The sequence below is a fragment of the Lissotriton helveticus genome, chromosome 7, assembly GCF_964261635.1.
Source record: "Lissotriton helveticus chromosome 7, aLisHel1.1, whole genome shotgun sequence".
NCBI classification, from domain to species: Eukaryota; Metazoa; Chordata; class Amphibia; order Caudata; family Salamandridae; genus Lissotriton; species Lissotriton helveticus.
This window is the reverse complement of record NC_136068.1, coordinates 78,949,198-78,966,069: the sequence shown is the minus strand read 5'-3', so window position 1 is coordinate 78,966,069 and position 16,872 is coordinate 78,949,198. Positions and strand designations below refer to the sequence as shown.

The 16,872-nt window shown below is 47.8% G+C and overlaps 1 protein-coding gene across 1 annotated transcript in view; it reads left to right on the top strand.

The window, feature by feature from the left end:
• Positions 1–440: 440 nt before the first annotated feature.
• Positions 441–16,872, top strand: part of PTMS (parathymosin) — a 50,491-nt gene continuing 34,059 nt past the window's right edge. The window contains exon 1 of the mRNA XM_078651535.1: positions 441–818. Coding sequence (XP_078507661.1) covers positions 774–818 — 45 coding nt within the window. The 5' untranslated portion in view covers positions 441–773. The remainder of the gene's footprint in view (positions 819–16,872) is intronic.

Here is a 16,872-nt window from a genome sequence, read left to right as displayed (position 1 = left end):
GGAAGAGAGGGAGAGGGAGAGAGAGAGAGAGGGAGAGAGAGAGAGAGAGAGAGAGACTGACTCTGGGGTCTGTCAGGATTGAGGCTTAATGGAAATCTCCTGTAAGGGCTTCAAAGTGCTACAGGCGGATAAACGCGCCTCTCCACCCCGCCCCTCAATAGGAACCTGAGACCCCCAGACCCCGGCGAGTGACGGGCACCCCTGGCAGCATGCCCCGGGGGGCCGAGGGGGGAGCCAGCTGGCTGCCAGGGCTGCGGTGCCCATCCTCCTCCTGCCACTGAAGCTGGGAGGGCAGGCTGGTGGGCGGGGCCGAGGAAGAAGAGGAGGCGGGAGGAAGGCAGGCCAACCAGTGCCCTGCCAGGGGGGACCCCTGCGCTGCCAGCGGCTCCGCCCTGGCAGATTAAACCCATATATATAGTATGCCCTCCCAGCTGTCACCAGCACCCTGCTCGGATCTCTGCCAGGCGCCCAGCATTCCCCGTGCGTGCTTCCAGGCGCCGTCTGCAGCCTCCTCCTCCTGTGCCAGTGCACCCAGCAGGGGGTCCTCTCGGCGCTGCCCTCCTCTCAGCCCCCACCCAAGCGAGCAGACTTCCAGGGGTGCCCCGGAACCCTCGACAGGTGACCCCAGGTGATCGCATCCTGCACACTGCCCAGGGTCCGAGGCAGCGCCTGGCACTTAGCGCGCGGACTCCCCCTGGCATCGAAGCGACCCGGGCACCCAGGACAGGGCACAGAGCAGCAGCACCGTGTGATCTGTGGCGAAGACCGCGAGCATGTCGGACTCGTCTCTCGATGCGGTGGTGGAGGTCAGCGCCAAGGTAAGGCTGGGGAAGTGGCACTGCCCTCCAGATGTGGGTGCGTGCCAGGTCGTGCCAGTTTCGGTCGCTCTCTTCTTGTCTGTTCTATTCTCGCTTTCTCTCTCGTCTTATCTTCTGGGCTCCTCCATTTCCTTCTCTTTCCATCCTGTCTTTCCTCCTGTTCCTCCCCTCTCTCTCTATTCCCCCTCGCCCACCACCTTCACTCTCTCCCCTCTCACCATCCGCCCCTTCTCCTTCACGTAACCTTCAGCGGTACCTGGTTTCCACTTCTCGACTCTCACCTTCCCTCTTACCTTCGCTCTCACCGCAGCTCTTCGGTGTCCCGCCTCCTGTCTCCTCTTCATGTTATCTCACCTTCCCTCCACCATTTACATTTTATGTTTTTGATGGCAACATGTACCATTGTAAAGCGCTCTGATACCGTCCGGTCTTGCAAGCGCTATAAAAAACACAAATAAATAAATTCTCCTCTGTAGCCTGTCCCCTCTCCTTTCTTCACGCTCGAGTCTCCCTTCTGCCAACCTTGGTCCTCCTTCACCTCTTCCCGTGCCCACCTCTTTCATTCATTATCAGTGTTAATCCCTCCAAGATTATTTCCTCTGTTTACCTCCCTTCTTTCCTGACCTTTTGCCCCCTCCCTCATAACATGTGTCTTTGTAAAGCGCCCGTTCACCCCCACAGGTGTCTTGGCGCTGAATAACATGATTATTGTTATCCAACTCAAGGGTACTCATTTCATCGACCTCAGAAGGATGAAAGGCTGTAGTGGTACCTCGGTGCTGAATAACAGATGTTTATTTTTATCCAACTCAATGGTACTCATTTCATCGACCTCAGAAGGATGAAAGGCTGAAGTGGTACCTCGGTGCTGAATAACAGGTGTTTATTGTTATCCAACTCAATGGTACTCATTTCATCGACCTCAGAAGGTTGAAAGGCTGAAGTGGTATCTCGGTGCTGAATAACAGATGTCTATTGTTACCCAACTCAATGGTACTCATTTTATCAACCTCAGAAGGATGAAAGGCTGAATGGTCCTGTTGGTATTTGAACCTGTGACCATGAGGTCAAACACAGGCCCCTACAGTGGACACATTAGTTCACTGAGCCACCAGACACGCCTCCTCTTCACCTTCACCCTGTTTACTTCGTTCTGTTTAAGCCTTCCTCGCACGTTTGTTTCCATTTCTCCCCCATGTCACCTTTCTTTCCCGTGTTCTCCCCCTCCCCCTGCACATCCCTCGATCCTTCTGCCTCACTCTCTTCCATCCCTCGCTCCAACCACCTGCTCAGGCCTCTCCCCTGAGTGTTCACACTCCCTGTCATGACAACACTAGGTTCCAGGTCTCAAAGCAACTCAGCATCGACACAAAAGCAAGCAGGAGGCCAAGATCACACGGGGTGAGCGCGGATAATCGGATTCTGGAATAAAAATAGACGCGGCACGGTACTCTAAATCAATCCTTTTCAATTTAATCGATCGTCTCCGTGCTAGTAGGTCAGAGTGGGGGTGTGATGGTGGCCTGGACGGGTGGGGGGATTGGAGAGAGGGCACAGCTGCCATCCACTTAATCCGCTCAGGCTGCTCCAGACGGTGTTATGAGGTGAGGATTTGGCTCAAGCCTCACCTGCCCGCGGGGTGCCACCGTTAAAAAGCGGGAATAGGGTGTGCAATCAGGGTCGAGGATTCTGGTTCTCTGTCCAACCACTGGGCAGGGAATTAAGCTCGCGCGCTGGAGACAGGCCCGCCCCTCCAGGGCTTAAAGTGTGCCGGGGCCTGCCGGTGCTCAGCAACAGCACTTCTATAAAGCAGGTGCTGAGATGTGTCTCCATCAAGCTCCCCATTTTTGCCCTCACTCTCACGATGGAAAAAAAACAATTTTACCTCTGGGGCAGGCAGTGCCACCCTTCACTGCCTCTGATGAAACTTCAAACAGACTCGTTATAGTTCTTTCATAGTTTCATCATTTTAGAACTGAAGCATTTTCAATATTATATACCACGAAGCCATAGTTGTTGCTTTTTTATCTTATGCAGCTAACAACCATTGGCAAAGCCAATAGCCCTGGCTTGTTGTAGGTGTAATGTTACTTGTTGTATTATATATCTGGCTACAATGACAGGAGCAGAGCAATACCAAAAGGGGTTTTTAGAATTTCAGATCTCTCGGGCGCACTACCTCAGTTAATACGTTACAGAGTGTAGAGTGACAGGTTGGTGTGTAGTGTGTGAAGAGCAGACGGAAAAACACCCTTAACCGTCTAAAAAAGTCAAGGGACTAAACAACTATATACAGTTATGCTCTCGCTACTACAGTAAAGTATCACATAAACAGTACAGTGACTGGTGAGTATTCAAGGAGACAGAAGCAGATTCTTTGGTGTGTTCTTAGTCACAGCAAGAAGATGGTTTATTTTCTCCAGACTTGAGGAATGTCATACAAAGCCGACACGTGTTTCGTCGTGTACAGTTGAGTCAACACGAGCCCTGAAGAGTCGTGTTGACTCAACTGTACACGACGAAACACGTGTCGGCTTTGTATGACATTCCTCAAGTCTGGAGAAAATAAACCATCTTCTTGCTGTGACTGAGAACACACCAAAGAATCTGCTTCTGTCTCCTTGAATACTCACCAGTCACTGTACTGTTTATGTGATACTTTACTGTAGTAGCGAGAGCATAACTGTATATAGCAGAGCAATACCAGTTGGGTGGCACACTAAGCTAAGCGCAGATTTTTAGCCTAAGTGTTTTAAGCCACGCCCTTATTTACTTCGGACACGCCCCTTGGAAAGACCCCCTCTGTTTTTTCGTTCCACCTAAAGCCCTGGGGTCCTCTGCTCCTCCCTTTGGTGGTTCAAGAACTCTAGGTTCTGGTACCTTTTATGGACGCCTTTTACAGTAGGCCAAGTGCGGCAAAACACCGACTATACAATGAGCCTGAGTCCGATGCGGTTAGGAAATCATTCCCACCTAGGGCCTGATGTTTCTGATGCGGTTAGGAAGGCCTCCTAATGGCATTTGCTCCTTCCAAATCGGATCGGGAACATGTCTTGCCGACCCAGAGCCCAATTATGATGCGGTTAGGAACATATGCTCCCATTGACGTCAATGGGAGTCCAACCAAATCGTATCGGGAAGCATCCGGATGCATCGTACTCCTTAGGTCGGACTCTCCCGATCCCAGTGGGTCGGAAACCATTTCCAAACCGATTCAGTCGGGAAGCTTTCCAACCCGAATCAGAATCAGCCCCTAGGTGTAAACTTTCGGGTCCTACACGTGTTCCTTACAGTTGATATTCCAAAGTAATTTTTCAGAAGCCGCAGTAACATTTTACCCACAATCTACAATTCCTGTCACTTAGAGACGGGCCTATTTTTCACCATTTACAGACATACATAAAATTGTTCAATCCAAGAACCCCATCTGGTGCTGCCAGTTAAGAGGCAGTGTATCCATCCTAAACCAATAGCAAAAGGCCTACCCTCTACCAATTGGAAACAGGTCTACCTTCTACCAAACAGTGATTAGCCAATGAGCAAGAGACAGGCTTTCTCCCAATCATAAACAGGGCTATCATCTACTATTGGAGATGAGCTTATCTTTCACAAACCAGAAACCGAGATATCTTGTTGCAGCAGGAGATAGGTTTATCTTTACCAGGTACTGTGCTACACGCTCCCAGCTATTGGCTACAATCGGAAACATCTATTGTGCGAATCAGAAAGAAGCTATCCCTACCAATCAGAGACTGGCCTTACTTCTGTCATTCAGAGCATGATATGTGTCCTATAAATGAAACACATGCCCATTTGTTTACCAATCAGAAGAAATCCTACATTCAAGCCCTTTGGAGAGCGGCTTATCCCTGCCAATTGGAGATCGACATACATTCTGCCAAAAATAAATATGCCTTTCGATTGGAGGCAGGCGTTTCTTCTATAAATCAGAGATAGGCCTATCATTTACCAGTGGAGATGGGCCTACGTTCCACCAATCACACACCAAGCTATCTTCCACCAATCGGAGACAGGTATATTTTCTACCAATTGGAGATGGCGCATCTTCTATGGTCTACTGTTCGTTGGCTACCATCAGAGACAGGCCTATTATCTACCAATCAGAAATGGACTACCTCTTCCAGGCAGGGGCGGGCCATGATTCTACCTCACACAGACGGGGTTATTTTGTTATTGTTTGTTGGCATTTGTGTAGCACCTAATCTGCCATTTTCTATCTGGCCAAACCTATCTTCTCCCAGTTATGGAGGTGTACCACCTGTCACCTGTAGACAGGGTGACCTTGTGGTATGCTAGAGTTTTTACCTAGCTCACCATCACCAGTGGAACCTTGCCACTGTCTGGAATTTACTAAACTTGAGCAAAAGACGTGCCCATGTGACAATCAGAGTAAACAAACCATGGTTCACTTTTTATTCTTTTGTAATTTTTATCAAAGGTATTCCAAGCTGTTTCTAATCCTGTTTTTTAAGGAAATTTCTATTATTACCGACCATAAAACAGCCCACACTAAAATTCTTAGTTTGGAAGATGTTTTGATTTTTCAAGTATGTTCTTTTTTGAAAGCAGCTGTTCGTTTACGTACCACCATGGGTGATAAATGAAGGTTAAACTCTAGTTTGTCTTGATAAAATATGGCTATAAGTGAATGGTAACAATTGAATTCATGTGTATATTCCAGATGCTATCTCTTTTTTTGAGTACAATATTTTTATGCATTTTAAAGAACTTCTAAGTATTCTGTAAACTAATTGATTTGACCTGTGCTTTTTAATGGACACAACAAATGTATCCGAATAAAGATTTATTGAACTGAATCAACTCATATCTTTTTGTTCATAGTTGTAAGTAAGCTCTTTGGTGATGCGAATGTTGCACCTTCTCGTCTAGCATAGCATCAGGCCTCTGTTAGTTTCAGCCTCTTGTGGTTGGTGTATATTTTTGCTTTGGGTTTCCATGTGCTCACCGTCCCCAGGGCCACTAGCATCTGGTTGTTTTTGGTCGTCAAGGAGTTCTCCGTGGGGACCTGGCTGGTCCTGTCACCAGTCACTAATGCGCAGAAGTGTGCAGCGATGGCGGTGTCTGCTGTGCCATTGGCTGCTTGCTGAGGTAGAGTGGGCATAGCTCCAGGCTCCCTGGTAGCGCTCTCACTGATAATGCCACATCTTGCGTGGGCTCTATTCTTGGTCTGCCCACAGACAGCTAAAACCTGTCTGTTGTATGTACAATGCTAATACTCACAGTGGGTTTTTGGTCGATTCATTGCTTGTTATTGTTTTGTGTTCTCATTTCCTTGCTTCTTATTCAATGGTTGTTCCTTCAACTTCTTATGCTTGCCCTTCCCTGGAGATTAGCTTCTTTATTATTTATTTATTTAGCTTATAAAGCGCACTGTCACCTAACAGGCATCCTGGCGCTGGCAGACTCAGACAGAAAGAAAAACCGTGACTAAACACCAACTAAATCATAGGAAACAACCAGGTTTTTAATCTCCTTCTAAAAGGTAGGAGGTCAGTGGCTTGCCTGAGCTCCATCGGGAGTACATTCCACAGTTTAGCAGCAGCCACATCTTAGGACGCTTTTCACCGAGTAACATGTATCCTTCCACTGCTTACTTTCAGGAACTACTTTTTTTCTTTTGATTTCAGCATTCCTTGGGAGTGCATGTGTTTTCTTGCTCGCACCACTCTCACCTGCGAGCTGCTTCCCCCCCCCCCCCTCCACTGCCAAGCTCGCTCTGCGTTGGCCTCCAGGACCCCAGCTCGCCCCCCCCCAATGCACCCCCATCCTGCTCGACACATCACTGTCTCTTTCCCTCTCCATAGATTAGATGACATTCGTCATAGTGTCGTGGAGACGTGTGGGCACCAAGATGGGTTCTTGGCCTCTACTGTGATGATTCCCCAAGGAATGACAATCATTAAAAACTTGCAGTCTGGACTGGTGTGAGAGGGGGGAAACATCCTTTACAACGCAACTGTTACAACGAAGTACCTTTACGACGCAACCATTACAACGCAACTTTTACAACGACTTGCGCTGGTGGGCGCTCTAGGATAGGGAATAGTTTTAATTTACTATCCAACACCTTCCCTACTATCCACGGGGACTGGAGTTGGAATAGTAAATTAAACTATTCACTATCCAGCGCCCCCCAACGCAAGTCGTTGTAACGACTTGCGTTGAAAAACTTGCGTCGTAAAGGCATGCGTTGTAATAGCATGCGTTGTAACGTCATACATCCGTGAGGGGGTGGTTAGGTGTGTTGTATTGTAGTGTGCTGTGATGCAGGGCGGCCTGGAGTAATTTGGCATCTTACCTCTCACAGAAGCCTGGGGAGAGCACTAACCAAGGGAAATATCAGATCCATTCTCCTACAAGGAACTCAGTGTAAGACCTCTCCCCTCCACCAGAGATTATTTCAGAAACATCACATCTGTCAGAGAGAAATCAGGGAAAGGTTACTCCGCTCCTTCAAAGACACCAGGGTTAGATCTCTCCTCTCAGAAGTGAAATTAGGGAAAGAAGTCTCCGCTCCCCAAAAAGAGTCTAGGGGCTGTACTCACCTCTCAAGAGAGAAATTAAGGACAGACCGTTGACTTCCACAGAGATTCGACTGATAGATCTCATCCCCTAGAGAGAAAGTGAGGCCTGCCCCCTTCCCTCGAAGATTTAATTGAGCCAGTGCTTTAAATAGGTAAATCCTCTCCTGGTATTGAGTACCTGCACTTCATTCATTTGAAAGGAAGAGTACCTGCACTTCTTAGCACTGCTGCAATGCATTTAATAGGAGAGTACCTGCACTTTTCAACCCTGCTGCAATACGTTTAATGGGAGAGTACCGGCACTTCTCAGCACTGCTGCAATACATTTAATGGGAGAGTACCTGCACTTCTTAGCACTGCTGCAATGCATTTAATGGGAGAGTACCTGCACTTTTCAACCCTGCTGCAATACGTTTAATGGGAGAGTACCGGCACTTCTCAGCACTGCTGCAATACATTTAATGGGAGAGTACCTGCACTTCTTAGCACTGCTACTATCCTTTTAATGGGAGAGTACCTGCACTTTTCAACCCTGCTGCAATACGTTTAATGGGAGAGTACCGGCACTTCTCAGCACTGCTGCAATACATTTAATGGGAGAGTACCTGCACTTCTTAGCACTGCTGCAATGCATTTAATAGGAGAGTACCTGCACTTCTCAGCACTGCTGTAATACATTTAATGGGAGAGTACTCTGCACTGCTGTAATACATTTAATGGGAGAGTACCTGCACTTCTCAGCACTGCTGTAATACATTTAATGGGAGAGTACCTGCACTTCTTAGCACTGCTGCAATACATTTAATAGGAGAGTGCCTGAACTTCTCAGGAGCAAACATGTACTCTGGACAGTGAGTGCCAGCACTTCTATATTTCCATTTAAAGCAGTGATTGACACGCACACTCCATGGAAATTTGAGTGACACACCTCACACTGGTTAAAAAGAGGCTCACTGCCTTTCAGCGACATTTCTGGAAGTGGTTTCTCCCCTCAGACAGAGAAATTGGCAGTAGGGCTTCACCTCCTGACATACATTTTTGGTTCGTATCTCACAACTTTTTAAAGAGAAGCATTGGCAGTGCCACTACGTCTGGCATTGGTTGTCGTCCTTTTAGTTTGGCAATGCTTGTTTTGATTTGTCATGCATTTTCTAAAATGTAGGGAGCAGCTGTCATGTCAACCTGAAAAAAAAAATCTAAAAGCTAAAATAATGTCGGGGTGTCAAAAACTGGCATTGTCGTCCTTGGCACTGAAGGGGCCTTGTGCGTGAATGTGGTGCTTGTGAAAAGCAGAAAGCCATCACCCACAGTGACGTGTGCCAGTGGCTGAAGTGGGCTGACCCACTGACCCATACTGCATCCTTCAGTGTGCGGAAGACAAATGTGATTGACACAATAGCAGACCAATGGATGAAGAGGGCTGGCCAAAAGCCCATATAAGTACATCTATAATTTTAGTAAAATTAAAATGTCTTGATAAAAAAATTGGACAGCTTTATCCCTTCCCACAGAGATTTTAGCGACAGACATCTCACCTCCCAGGGAGATATCAGTGCCAGGGCCTTGCTGCACAGAGATGCCATGGGCAGGCCTTTCGCCTCCTGTATGCCCTTGAAAGAGAGCAAATGGGGGCAGAGGAGGGGAGAGGGGGCAGAGGAGGGGAGAGGGGGCATATGACGAGATGGCGGAAGGGAGATGGGAAGAGAGATTTAATTTGACAATAGAATCCAGTGACCTGAATTTAGAGAGATGGGGCGGGGGCGGGAGGAGGAGGGACAGCTGGAGGGTGAGGGGGGCTCTGGGGACCGAAGGGTGGGGGGACTTCCACCAGATGGCCGGAGAAAGGGATTTGGAGACAGTGGTGGGAGAATGGAAGATGAGTGGGGGGTGTAAAATGGTCAGACATCTCGCGTGCGACCCTCGCTTTCCTCTACTTTATTGCAAAATAAAAACTCGGGAGGTGTCCTGCTGTGCGCCCTCAAAATATTTCTCCGGCGCATTCCAGTGTAGGGTTTTGCGGGCCGTGCAGAGGCAGCGGCGGCGCTCGAGGGCCGGGGGCTGAGGGGAGAGAGGAGAGACGGCCGGGAGAGCGAGGAAGGAAGAGACTCGAAGGGGAAGGACCAGAGAGAGCTCGGCTGCTCCCTCGTCTCCCTCCTGAATTCCCGCAGCTTGTGGAAAACAACAGCGGCCCCCTGGGCCCGGGGCTGGTTGTGCACAGAGAGAGAACGCGGCACAGCGCCTGGGTACCAGAGTCAAGGAGGACGACGCATTTTATTTTATTTTATTTCATGCGTTTTAATATAGCGCGGGCTTTCCCCGAAGGTGTCAGAGCGCTTTACAATAGGAACAATAATGATACATGAGGCGAAAATTACATGAGAACAAATTACAAAAGCAAACGTTAAGTGTGGTTGTGTGTGGTTGTGTGTGTGGTTGTGTGTGTGGTTGTGGTTGTGTGTGTGGTTGTGGTGGTTGTGTGTGTGGTTGTGTGTGGTTGTGTGTGTGTGTGTGGTTGTGTGTGTTCTTGTGTGGTTGTGGTTGTGTGTATGTGTGGTTGTGTGTGGTTGTGTGTGTGTGGTTGTGTGTGTTGTGTGTGTGTGTGGTTGTGTGGCGTACCTACGTTTTACCGCCCTTCGATGCACCCATAGGATCTAGTGGCTTGTCAATGTCACCAGAATCCCGAGGGGTCATTATTGGACACAACCAAGGTTATGCACTTTGACCTTTTACATGGAATGTGCATGTTGAAGGCTTTCTAATTGGTTCAGATAAATAGTGGGGTGGAGGAGGATGTGCAGGCCTTCGGAAAGTTGTGTACACATTGTCCAAGAAGAGCGTTAGCTATGAAGTTTCCCAGATCCATGTGTGATGTAGTGCTCCAGTCCATGTTTTGTATTTGAATTGTGGGACTTGTAGTTCTGTTTTATAATGGAATAAACAAGACTACATGTCCAAGATTTAAAGTAAACAAACTTGGACTGGAGCAGCACATCAGGCATGGACCTGGGAAACTTGATAGGGCTGGAAGAGGATCAATGTCACCAAAACGTGCATCTTTGAGAAGCCCGTATTTATTCTTCTGAGGTGTTTCTACAGCGCACATCATGGCTCCCCGCTTCTGTCGCTCAATACACTAGGCCAGTGGGCGAGCACCCGCAGGATAGGTGGAAGATGCTCCTGAGAATAGTTCCTGGGCGGGGCAGGGGAAGATGGTGCAGGCTGCAGAGCCGTGCTTTATTTAAAAAATGTAAGTGCCAGGGCCCTGGTCAGGAGGTCACTGCAGTTTGCAGCACACATTGCCCCTGCCAGCGCTGCCAGTGATAGTAACAAGCCAAATAGTAACCATCACACGCCTACAAGTGTGACAATTTGGACTATTCCAGACCCCCAAAGCTATAAGAATGGTTTGAGCAGCACGTAATAGTCATTTTTAATGTATATTGAATAAATATTTAATTGATGTTGTGGTCATCTCTAAATTAGCCAGGCAGCGCCACCTTGTGGCAGACTGTCACAAGTGCCGGTGTTGACAATTAAGTAATGGTGCCGCAGACCGGAATTCACTGGCTCAAATTAAGCACTACTGCAGGGAGAATGGTCGCAGTAAAGGCGTCTGCGTTTCTGCCAGAGCAGCCTGCAAAGAAATGTGTCCGAATTCGGATCACTGTTACTACTCTGATGTAAAAACGGACTCCTTATGCTGTGTACTTTCTTTTGTGATGTCACTCTGAACTCCTCGGGGTGTTGTTTACTCCCTTGATGTTATTTTCTACCCTCCGGTCTGTGTGCTTACTTTCATTATGTTAATATCCGCCCTCGTGCTGTTTACGAATATGATGTCACTATCTGCCTCCCTGCTATATGATGTCTTAACCTGTCCTCCTCACCGTAGGCTTATTCTCATGATGTCACCGTCTGACCTTTGTGCTTTACGTTTAATGTTATGACGTCACTATCAGCCCGTTGGTGTGCATTATTACTTTTATGACGCCACTATCCTCTCTTAGTGCTATATTTTGCTTGTGTTATGTCGCTAAATTTCCTTTCTGATGGTAATTTTACCCTGGTGTTGTCACTATCATCCGTTTTGCTGTACGTTGTTCTTATAATGTTGCTATCTGCCCTCCGTACTATAGTTTTAATGTGGAGTCATTACTTTGCTGTCCACTCTTGACATCACTGCAGCACTTCGCGATCCATGTTTACCATTGTGACGTCACTGTCTGTTAGACGTGCTGTGTCTTTCCTGCTAATGTCAGTATCTGCCCACTGTGCTGTATTTATGCCTGACTGAAGTCAATCAATCAATCAATCAATCATATACTTTATTCGGCATTTAAAAAATACCATAAAAGTGCATAATAATACAAGTACATAGATATTTATAACAAGTATTCACAATCAATTACAAATAATTGAGCCTTTCTCATACGAACAATTGATAGCCTATAAAAATCTAAAACCTATTTAATCAGATCCTTATCGTTTTCCTTAATTTAAGTGCTAGCTTCAAAAAGTTCACAATACAAAACAGCGTTCTAGGGTCATTGCCATTTGCAAGGATAATAAGGCAACCCTGGCCTGCCTAAACTTGGCCTGTTTTAGAATGCTTAATAAAAAGCGGCGCCTTGGCAATGAATAAAATGGGCACAATAATACAAAATGAAGGGTACCCTGAGGGGACCGATAGTCGCAACCACAGGGACCCTTCTGCTCAACAGTTAAAGTAAAACCTGGCGGGTCTGCCAGTAAATGATGTAAAAGGTTGAGCCTAAAACGCGTGATTAAAAATCTATCCTGCGCATTTGACATAAGGGCTAAGTAGGGTTCCATACCCTCACAGGTCTTCAACAGGCTATGAGCACTATGTGGCGTTCCAGCTGCGTCTCTCCCCTGGTGATGTCATGCATGCCTCTTGGGGTGTGTTTTTCACTGGGTATGTCACTCTCTGCCCTTCGTGCTTCTGTCCACCGCACAGCCGCGTCTGCAGTACCCGCTGTATGCCTACCGTGGTGATGTCACTGTCTGTTCACCCTGCTGCATGTGTCCTCTGCTGCTGATGTCCCCGGCTGCTCCCTCTGGTGAAGTCATTTTTGGCCCTTCCTTCTGTACGCTAAGACTGGTCTTCCCTCTGCTGTTGTGCCCTCGAATACGCCCCCTATACTCACTGTTCTCCTTCTGAGCTGTATTTTGTACGCTTGTCACGTGACTGTTGGCTCTTCGCCTTGTATTCTACCCAGATGGTGTGACTGGATGCCCTACAGATGACACTGTCTGCTCTTATTCTCCTTTTTAGGTCTCGGAACTGCGAACAGATTGCGAAGCAATCTGTCGTTCCGAGACTCTATTGTGATCATTCTCGGTTTCAAGGAGTCAAGGGAGACAGACAAGTGAGGTGCACGCGCAACCTTGGAACTGGGATCAGGTCGCGCGCGCCTCCTGTCTCCCATGGCTCCTTGGAAGCACACAGACACGCACGCACACACACACACACATACAGCCCCCCCCCCGCCGCGCACACACACATACAGCCCCCCTCGCCGCCGCCAGTGCGCATACACACACAGAACCCCCCCTTACACACACAAATCTCCTACCTCGTCTCGGCTTGTCATCGCGCTGCCTTGCCCCCGCTCCTCTGGTGCGCGCGCACCACTGGTTTCTATTCCCGCGTCGGCCGGTTTCGATTCCGTGCTCGTGCTTGTTTATTTACTTTTGCTGTAGGCGTCCACCGACACTTCTGGTGAGGTAGGCTGCCATATTGGAAGGGAGTCTGCTATGATCACTGGCCTTAAGTCTACATCAGATACCTATATGTAGTATTTTTTGTCACTTTGATCGACAATCTCATATTCTATTTAATTCCAAATACTTACTAAGAAATTGAAAGTATTCAATCATAATGTTCTTGCTTGCATCACTTAAAAATAACACGAACATATATATATTTTTTAATACGTTTCAGCATGGGACAAAGAGTGAAATGTAATTTCTTGTACGCTTGATATACACGTGCTGCACTGTAGTGATAGCTTTCTTACTGTGCCGAATGTTCGGTCGCTGAATATGGGTGATAATCCCACTTGCAGCCGCCTACGCAACCCGGAAGCACAGCTAACTCCAGGTCTGGGAACTGCTTTACTACTCTGATAATAAACTAGCTATTTTCTCGTGCAGTGTCAGTCTGGAGCAAAGTGGTTCCTGGAAAGTGTTTTCGCACCTTCTGTCTCGCGCCATGCAGTTGGAAATGGGAACCACCTTAACGAAGGATAGTGCTGGAGCTCTATCCTGACAGCTGCCCTCACCTCTTCATTCTGCTTCGCTCTCCTAGAGCTGCCTTTGTTTTTATGTTCCCACATTGAACTGTTTATTTTCGGACAGCTAGCAGTCTCTGTGTCCATCGCTTTGAAACCCTGGTAACGCTTTTGCTGTCCATTGTCCAGAAAGGGAGACAGCTTTTTGTCAAGAATGTCCTGCACCGATGAATACAAAAACGCAACGCGTTTAGAGTTTCTTGTATTGCTTCCTAGAATACCTAAGCACCACACGACTAGTGACTGGAGAAACGAAGCATCCTGCATCTAATGTGCCACGAACATAGGAGGGCACTGCACGGGTGCTGTCTATTATTTTAATTTATCCAGTCTTCGGTGATCGTGTTTTTGATCACCGTTCCTAGAATATTGATTTGTCGAGCCATTGAAACAATTGCGAGTCCGCTAGCAGATATCCAACAATGGACAAGAAATTCTTTGACGTGGTGCTGGATGAAGTGCGAAAGGTAAAATATAAAAGTTCGTTTTAAAAGGTTTTTTTGTTTCTAAACCGGAGGTTGGTGCATAGCTGGAAAGTTAACCCGGTCCATGCGCGAATAGCTAGCTGCTCCCGTGCCAGTTTTTTTCCTAGCATGCAGGGATGTCGTTCTGATTTTATAGTAGTGGGATAAACAAGAGACCAGTCCAAGAATGCAAAGAAAAAACTGCTCTAGAGCAGTTACTCATGGACCTGAGAAACTTGGCTAGGCTGGTGGTGGGTAGATAAGGGCGAAAGAAATCTGATACACTGCATGGGTAAATATTGTAAATCCAACGCACAACTCTACTCATTAGAAGGTTTTCGATGTATCAATTTGATATTCCATTCTTCAAATGTCTTATGTTAACACTCCCCATTTCTGCATCTTTCGTACACACTTGGCATGTATTTTATTTTATTTATTTTTTATTTTAAAAGTTTTATATAGCGCTAGCTTGACCCGTATTTGTGAGTGCTGAGTAGTGAGTGCAGACTAGTGAGTGCAGAGTAGTGAGTGCAGAGTAGTGAGTGCAGATTAGTGAGTGGTGAGTGCAGAGTAGTGAGTGCAGTGTAGTGAGTACAGAGTAGTGAGTAGTGAGTGCAGATTAGTGAGTGGTGAGTGCAGAGTAGTGAGTGCAGAGTAGTGAGTAGTGAGTGCAGAGTAGTGAGTGCAGAGTAGTGAGTGCAGAGTAGTGAGTGCAGAGTACTGAGTAGTGAGTGCAGAGTAGTGAGGGCAGAGTAGTGAGTGCAGAGTAGTGAGTGCAGAGTAGTTAGTGCAGAGTAGTGAGTGCAGAGTAGTGAGTAGTGAGTGCAGAGTAGTGAGTAGTGAGTGCAGAGTAGTGAGTGCAGAGTAGTGAGTGCAGAGTAGTGAATAGTGAGTGCAGAGTAGTGAGTGCAGAGTAGTGAGTGCAGAGTAGTGAGTTCAGAGTAGTGAGTAGTGAGTGCAGAGTAGTGAGTAGTGAGGGCAGAGTAGTGAGTAGTGAGGGCAGAGTAGTGAGGGCAGAGTAGTGAGGGCCGAGTAGTGAGGGCCGAGTAGTGAGTGCAGAGTAGAGAGTAGTGAGTGCGAGTGCAGAGTGCGAGTGCAGAGTGTGAGCAGTGTGTGAGCGTGCAGGGTGAACAGTGTGTGAGCGTGCAGGGTGAGCAGTGTGTGAGCGTGCAGGGTGAGCAGTGTGTGAGCGTGCAGGGTGAACAGTGTGTGAGCGTGCAGAGTGAACAGTTTGTGAGTGTGCAGAGTGAACAGTTTGTGAGTGTGCAGGTTGAACAATTCCAATCCAAACCACATAATTCCATTACACACCACATGCATACACTCCATAACACATGACTAAAAGACATTGCCATTTACAATGCCATTAGCTCTAACTCAAATATATCCGAGACCTATTGCATTTCCAATGCTTGTTTCCTCTGCTGACATGACTCGGTCTTTCGTTCTGCATGTTTCCTCTGCTTGGCCTCTATCCACTGCTCATGTTGTAGTGGCGATGCCTTTTTCTGACTTTCATGTTGCATTATTAGTTCTTGCCTACTTGACAGCTCTGCTGTCTGTTGTGAGACATATTATGGGTTTACCAAGAACACTTGCGGCACGCCCCTTGCTTTCCATTGGTTGGTTTTCCTATCACTCTCATTTGTCTGCTTCTTATTCGTATTTGCGTCTTGACCGTCGCATTTAATTGGCTGCCTTCTATGAGTCCATTGCTTGCTTTTCAAGCACAGCTTTTTTTCCCTGGTTAAGCACTCCATGAGACTGCATGTTTTTCCAGCTCTCTCCCTCATACGCTTTTCTCTCCAGGCACTGCTTTCTGTTGTCCATCGCTTCATCCTTCCCCCTCACGTAGATCTTGGACTCGAGTACTTCCCCCATTGCTTTCTCACTTGCGTGCTTCTCCCCGGCCTTCTTCACATCTCTCCCTCACCCACTCCTTCTCCAGGGGCGGCTCTAGGCTCATGGCGGCCCTGGGCAGGGAGCGTAGGTAGGGGGGCCCGGAAGCGGGGGTCCGGGCGGGGCGGAGCCACCTGAGGAACGCAGGTGCGGAGGCCAGTGAAGAGGGGGGGGGGGGGGTCAGGGTGTTTGGAAATGGAACAGAGCCAGAGGCCGCCAAATCCCTGCCAGGGGCCGCCACGCAAATATGTATCCATCCTCAGAGGATTATTATATTAAGGATATATATTGGAGTGGTGGCCCCTGGGGTTTGGTGGCCCTGTGCAGGTGCACAGCTTGCACATGCCTAAGGCCGCCCTTGCCTTCTCCCCCCCCCATGATGCTCCCCCCCACTTGCGCCTTCCTCGCTAGCCAATTACCTCTCACCACCCCTGTTCTTCCCTATTGCCTGCTCGCCCCAATACTTCTCCCTCGCCCATCACGTTGCTCTCTTGTCCGTTGCTTCTTCTCCCCCATCACATCCTCCATGTTGCTTCAGCCTCCCCCCCCACCTCTGGTTGCTTTGTCCCACCTTAAAAAAAAAGGCATTTGCACTTTTTTCCTTTGTATTACCGATCCAACTCGGATTGATAACTAAACAGAAAAAAACCACATGCATAACTTTGTATGTGTGCACATGCGTGGTGGGCGTGCCTACAAAAACATGTGGGAAGTCACGTGACAGGCTTTCAAAAAAAATTCTTAAGCCATGCTGCACCGAATCGGGGATCCTATGCAGCATGGCTAAAACACATTGGCAAAAGCAATA